The following is a 6,604-nucleotide window of genomic DNA, read 5'->3' as shown; positions in this document are numbered from 1 at the left end:
ACAGGTACGTCACCTACCATTGAAAGCACAAAGCCGTTAAATCCTGAAAAAATCGCTCCCATGGAGAAACTCAGGACCTAAAGTGTTACTGAGGCTCTTGTAACCACTAGACTACAGGCCCTTTCGCTTCTGGGTACTTAAACTTGCTCGAGATGGGGTTCCGCTCCAATCTTAGAGATATATAACTATTTGTCACTCTTACTATTTGCCACTGGATCTACATGTCATATATTGCGAGTGACAAATTCTTAATTGCCGCATTTTAAAAGTGACAAATAGTTTGTCATACCGTCCTATTGTGGAGCCCAACCGTCATTTACACAAGACAGTCAGTTAATTGTGGTCGTACATGCCCTTAGGCCACACTATGTAATGGCGCAATGGTGGTTCTCATGAACTTCGACCATCATCAATATTGTAGTTCACATCCCAAATGATAAAGAACATTTTTTTTTGCGAGGAAAATGATAAAAGACTTTGTTTCCAAGTTGCATCGCGGCAAGAACTCATATTCTCCAAAATTTGGAGGCAATCTGAAATTTTCGTACATGTTTACCATTACCGAAGAGAACAGCTATACATGCTTCGTGGTCTGGATAAACCACTCTTTTTTACCAATGTACTGTGCAGGTGTATATGTATCGACATATGTGACTACATTCTGGGCAGCTCCAGTGATCAGTGTTGCCCCAATTTACAGGAGGAAGAATTTTGCAGCTTCAACATCTTTGAGGTTCTGCTGTTTGTGTCTGGATCTCAACAATTCCAGCCTCCATGGAATCTTCATCGAACTTCTGCGGGCTTGATGGAGAGCTGCTTGAAGGTGTATCTGACAGGAACGTGTCCGTGTTGGTGTCTGACCATTCAGCAACAGCAGCATCACCAGCAGCTTCTGAGTCTCGTGAATTCGCCGAAGGCAGGTCGGAGTTGGGGTTGTTCTTGGTGGTATCCAATTTTGGTAGCTCCCTTGGAGATGAATCTTCAAAGAGTTTGTGCTCTTGAGATTTTAGTGCAAGTGAGTAAGTTTCTGGCAAGGAATGTGTATCAGCAACCGGATCTTTGACAATGTCGAACGTTGGCGCAGAAGAATGGTTATGTTCTGTTTCCATCTGAATAACCTGGACAGATCTGGTTCCTAGCAAGCTATGTTCAGATGTGGAATTGCTGTTTTCTGTTTCCTGAAGAGATACTGCATCAAAGCCATCATGCTCATTGTTAGACCCATTCTGTTCTGTTGCATTAGTTGTCACGTCATCGCTTTTGGTTGACCAATCCAGATGACTGAATGCATCTTCAACCCTAGAAAAGTTTTCCTTATCCTCACTTGATAATTGAGATGAGTTAAGCGATGTGATTGTGTCCATCTCCGAAAATATAACCTATGATAATCAAGGCAAGACGAGTACATGACTACATATGAAGGTGGAATGTGCAGGTGAAAAATGTGTACAAGATGCAGGAGTTAAGTGGTACCTCAACTCTGAAATCTACAGGAAACCGGAGTTTTGTGTCCCACAGAATGTCAATCTGGTCCCTATCAAGTAGCAATAGGTTGTCTTCAATAAAAGTCATGTTAAACATGACCCTGAACACCATCACTTCATGTTCAAAGTTTTCATCCAGGCTAATGCACTCCATGACAACATCTCCTTGAACAGGACACCGGGCATTAAACTTGATTATCTCAGAATCTTCCTGAATTACAAACACAAACATGTCAATGTTCTCCTATCCAGCAATTAAAGCTTAAATACTTCTTACTTTGATAACAAATAAAAGTCTCCAGCTCAAATTTAAAGCTGTTCGATAGACATATGAACTAGTAAAATGGATTCCAGACAAGCTAGTAGAGAAAAGAATGATACGACAGATGAAAAAAACACAGCACTAGCAGATAACGAAACAATTAAACTTGTAAACCGGTGATCTCCCCAGGTGATCTGACTACACTTTCAGGTATTTCGATAGTTGATCACTGACTTTGTTGAATGTTGAACTATTGAACCAACACATCATGAACAAACATCACAAGCTTACTGTAATAAAGGTTATATTATTCATGATAAATTAGTAAATATAACAAAAGTATACCTGTGTGTAGAGCTGGACAGAATCACTTGTCTTTGGGGTTGAAAAGAGAACTTTAGTACTTTTGTCATTAGGAGCAAAAGGATCTGGACCATAAATCTGCAATATTGGTCTACATCCTCCTTTTCCATCAAAATTTGGCACCCCTCTGATGATTACACAATTCAAATTTATCATTCTATCAGCTGGAGGCCATTGTTCCCGTGACATGTGCCGTCTTGACACATACTTCAAGTATCTCATCTGAGAAGGAGCCGGGTTCAGTGGTGAGAAGTGCTCTACTAGCCCAGGTGGTGCCTGTTTGTAGACCATTTCCAATGCTTTCCTCTCATTATTATATCTTCGGAGGTAAAGCAGTAGGGCTGCCAATGCGAAAGCAAGGACTGGCCATCCCCCCTGTTCTGAATGTATAAGCAAGAAGTTGTCCTGGCCTAATGAGAGCCAACTTTCACTAGACCTCACGAAATGGTGAATCATCTCCATGGTGAGCAAGGGGCATCCCTCATAGTTTCGTGGGTAACCCATCACACTCATATCAAAGTCCGAGAAAATGCTGGCAATTTGGTTGTCCTTCTTGCTTCCCTCAAAATTGAACACCATGAATGAGTCAATGGAATAGCGGCCAATTAGCTGTTTCAAGATGCCTCCGATGTACGGTTTCAGCTCATCTTCTTCAAAGAAATCCGTGGAGAAGCAGTGGTTAAACACTGAAAAGTAAAGAAGTAACCAGTAGTCAGCATAAGAAAGGTGAAACTGGGAGCAATATCAATTCTACTATAAACAGTATAGTTATCATAAAGATTCAAACCATGTCCAATAGGAGTAGGTGGACATTTCCAACAGCAATAGTGATAGGAACATTTCAGCCTTACGAATGAAACATCAATCCATTTTCAGGAATACAAAATGTGGATGGTATGTCGTCAGCCACACAAGTGGGTAACTAACACTAACAGAAAATGGAGTAGTTTTGGATGGTCAGCCTCATCAGAAGATCAAGAAGCCATGTCACACAACAGGTTCACAAACCATGACAGGTTCCTTTTCGGAAACAAGAAGAAAATCATGTAACTGCATTTTGTTTGTCTGTGAATATATCAATTTACCACAAGCATGACAATTCAACCTCTAATGTCCAGTTGTTCACCCATCTACAGTGCTCATCATTTTCACAGAACAGAACTAATGTGCATCTGATTTGAGCTAATCCAAAATTCCTTCTGAACATTATCAGAAGGAGCATCATATACTCCAAAGAATTCCAAACTTCAATTTGTGGCCAGAAAAGCTACTCCAGCAAACATTGTGTGGTAAAAACTGCACAAGTTCAGAGCTGAATTCCATCTAAATGAGTACGTCATCGTTCAGAGAAGAAATGACAGCGTCGTGATAACTAGCTAAGCCGGTCAATTGCCGCGTTCCTAGTGTGGTCGGGTGCAACAACTCGCGCGACATTGCCAAGTCAATACACGAACCGAACCCACTGATACCAGTCCCTGACCCCCCCCCCCCCCCCCCCCCCAAGCTGTCATTATCTCTCCCCCAAACCTGACCACATTTTGCTCATACGATTTTTTTTTCTCTCCAGAAAGTTAAAGCAGCTTCAGTAAAAACGGAACAAAACGTAAATAAAAAAATTAAGCGCGTGGTAGATTCATGCTTGCTAACATGGTATTGCTTACACGAAGAGAACGCAGTAAAACAAAAAAAAACAAAGATATACCGTAATTATGGAGTACTGAAGTGGGAAATAAAAAAAACACGAACCGAAAATGTTGTCGGAGATCTCCACGAGCCCCTGTGGCGGCCGCCGGTGGAACAGCCGCCGGAACAGCGACATCTCCCGCGGCGGCGGCCACGACAACAACCGAAACGACGACGACGACGGCGCGCGCTCAGGAATGGGCGGCGGCGGGGCAGCAGCTGCCGCGGGATCGCCGCACCATCCGGCGGCGGCGAGGCGAGAGGTGGAGGAGGGGGAGGAGGAGGAGGAGGGAGGCGACGACGTGAGGAAGAGTAGGAATCGAGCTTCGCTGCGTGAGGGGGGTGGGGGGGATTTTGATATTTGGGGGAGGAGGGATTTGAAGGTTTCGCCGCCTGGTTTCGGTTTTAACAGACGGAACGGGTCGTGGTGGCGTTGGCGTGGGCGCGTGCGTGCGGGTGTGCGTTGCGAGCGAATGATTCCAAGGGGAGCGGGAGCGGGAGCGGGGCCTACCTGTCTGTGCCTGACTACCTGCCCGCCGGCTTTGCTTTTTTTTTTATTCTTTTTTTTCTCTGAAAAGTAAAAGGGGGATGTGCTTCAAAATTTGAATCCGGGATGCTTTTATTTAGCTTTACTACCTTTTTTAAAGAAAACAAATAGGATGACCTTGGATTTTTTTTTCTAACTGCCAATTTCACTGAAATTTTTACATTTTGACCTTTTTTTTTAAAAAAAGTTACAAAATAGACCCCTCAAAAACCATTTTCAGAATGGATCTATTTTCCGTGTCAACCTCATTGTCCATTCCTAGAAATAGTTCTTCCAAGAATCTATTCGTGTAAATAAAGTTTTCAAAAAAGACCAAATTGTAAAAATTCCATGCCAATTTTATCCCTAATATGTTTTCTCCTATTTTTTTCTCCCACCACCTCGGTTGTCCCGTCAATAAAGTACCCATGTACATTCATTCTTATTCTCTTTTTCACTGGGCTGACAAAAAGCCCATCATTTGGCATATTGGAGGAAAAAGCGAAATGACATATTTGCAAGTGAAAAATAATTTGTGAATATATATATATATATATATATATATATATATATATATATATATGTTATTAACTATCTATCTAAAAGTAAAGACTGAAAAATAAACTACGATGAAAAAACCCTAAAATCAACTTCAAATTTAAGGTTGAAATATAAGCAAAAGCAAAAAAGATAGGGTTGTCTTTAGTTGGCTGAATTATATTAACATAGCAGAAAACTACTTGTATGAGTTTAAAGACCAATAGCACAGCTATATACTTAATTATTTTGGAAAATGTTGATTCACACCATAGTCAGGGCTTGTTTAGTTGGCAAAATAAAATTTGCCCCTTCATGTCATACCGGATATAAGGACACACATTTGTAGTAGTAAACGTAGTTTAATAACAAAACAAATTACATATTCCGCAGAAAACTGCGAGATGAATTTATTAGGTCTAATTAATCTGTCATTAGCATATGTTTACTATAGCAAAACATTGTCAAATCTATGGTGCAATTAGGCTTAAAAGATTCGTTTCATAATTTTGTGGCGAACTGTGTAATTGTTTTTTCTATATTTAATACTCCATGCATGTGTCCAAACATTCGATGTGAAGAATTTTGTTTGGGAACTAAACAAACCCTAAGTTGTATATTCTGTTTAGCGCATGGGCACTTGGCTTTTTTTTTTCTTTAAGATTTCTGCCTTAGAAATACACATTTGCCCTTCAAATTTTCTCGTGGTTCAATCTTCACACTAAAATAAAGTAAAGTTTTAAAACCGGACAAATTACCCTTACAATATATGGTATGGTGATTTTGTTTGACAATGTGACTGTTTTCGTTTAAGTATGAATACTTTGAGTACATTATCATAAAACTGAGACGTAAGGTGGTATATATAACAAAACTACAAATTTAATATCAAATTTATCACAAAACTACATATTTAGCTATGAAAACTAAAGTGTTGATTTTAGAGTTTAGATCTCTAGCATTACTATTACGTTGGATTCATGAACATTGTAGCTTTGTGATAAAATTAGTATTAAATCTGTAATTTTATGATACACCATCTTAAATAGTTTTGTGATACATTGTCTTAAATCTACAAATTTGTGATAGTTCCAAAGTACATGTAGTTTTGTGAAAAAAAAATTATAAACTTTTGATAGCTCAGTTTAGTTATTAATTAAACTTAACTAAATGAAATCCATGTCGCTAAACCATGCATTACATGCCCGATTTCAAAATATATGTTTCTGGTATTATTTATCTAAATTTTAAATGTGTATAAGAAAAAACAATCGGTTTCTTGAGTTTTGTATGAAGACGGACATCGAAAATAGTTTAAGCGCTAAAAAATGGACTTTGAAAACATGTCTCGCAAATGTCATGTTCATATAAAAAGAAATCTTTGTTTAATGAACGAGCATGCTATTAGATCGTTAATTTGATAAAGTATGACTTGATTAAAAAAAAGTTTACATGGGATGGAACAGTATGATTAGCCCCGACGAAAACAGAGACGAATATAGATTCCTTTCGAAGCGGATAATTTTCGAATAGTTCAGTTATAAATATTTATTTTCAGATACGAATATGGATATGGTATCGGGGATACCAACGAATTCAGAAAGTTGTTTTGAAAAACCATACTAATATATATTTTATGTTTTTTAGCTAATAATTAATTACACGCTAATGAGATGTTCCCTTTTTCGTCCTGGAGGAGAAGGTTCCCTACCTTCCCAATCATCTTTTTTTTTGTATGTTTTACTTGGA

General features: G+C 39.0%; 1 protein-coding gene across 1 annotated transcript; it reads right to left on the bottom strand.

Annotated features, from left to right (window-relative positions):
* Positions 1-419: 419 nt before the first annotated feature.
* Positions 420-4,157, bottom strand: LOC127775674 (formin-like protein 6). The gene is made up of 4 exons (XM_052301954.1): positions 3,856-4,157; positions 2,092-2,795; positions 1,474-1,695; positions 420-1,379 (listed from the first exon to the last, which is right to left on the bottom strand). Exons 1-4 carry the CDS (start codon positions 3,926-3,928, stop codon positions 720-722), a joined length of 1,659 nt encoding a protein of 552 aa, XP_052157914.1. The 5' UTR covers positions 3,929-4,157; the 3' UTR covers positions 420-719.
* Positions 4,158-6,604: the final 2,447 nt, after the last annotated feature.

The sequence above is a fragment of the Oryza glaberrima genome, chromosome 6 (assembly GCF_000147395.1).
Source record: "Oryza glaberrima chromosome 6, OglaRS2, whole genome shotgun sequence".
NCBI lineage: Eukaryota > Viridiplantae > Streptophyta > Magnoliopsida > Poales > Poaceae > Oryza > Oryza glaberrima.
The sequence above is the reverse complement of the archived record's forward strand: the minus strand, read 5'-3'. Positions and strand labels throughout refer to the sequence as shown.

Excerpts from the sequence above, each read along its gene's own strand:
- LOC127775674 (XM_052301954.1), bottom strand. The coding sequence starts at position 3,928 with ATGTCGCTGTTCCGGCGGCTGTTCCACCGGCGGCCGCCACAGGGGCTC. Across the intron at positions 2,796-3,855 it reads GATCTCCGACAACATTTTCG|TGTTTAACCACTGCTTCTCC; the intron begins GTTCGTGTTTTT and ends TTTACTTTTCAG. Across the intron at positions 1,696-2,091 it reads CTGTCCAGCTCTACACACAG|GAAGATTCTGAGATAATCAA; the intron begins GTATACTTTTGT and ends TTTGTAATTCAG.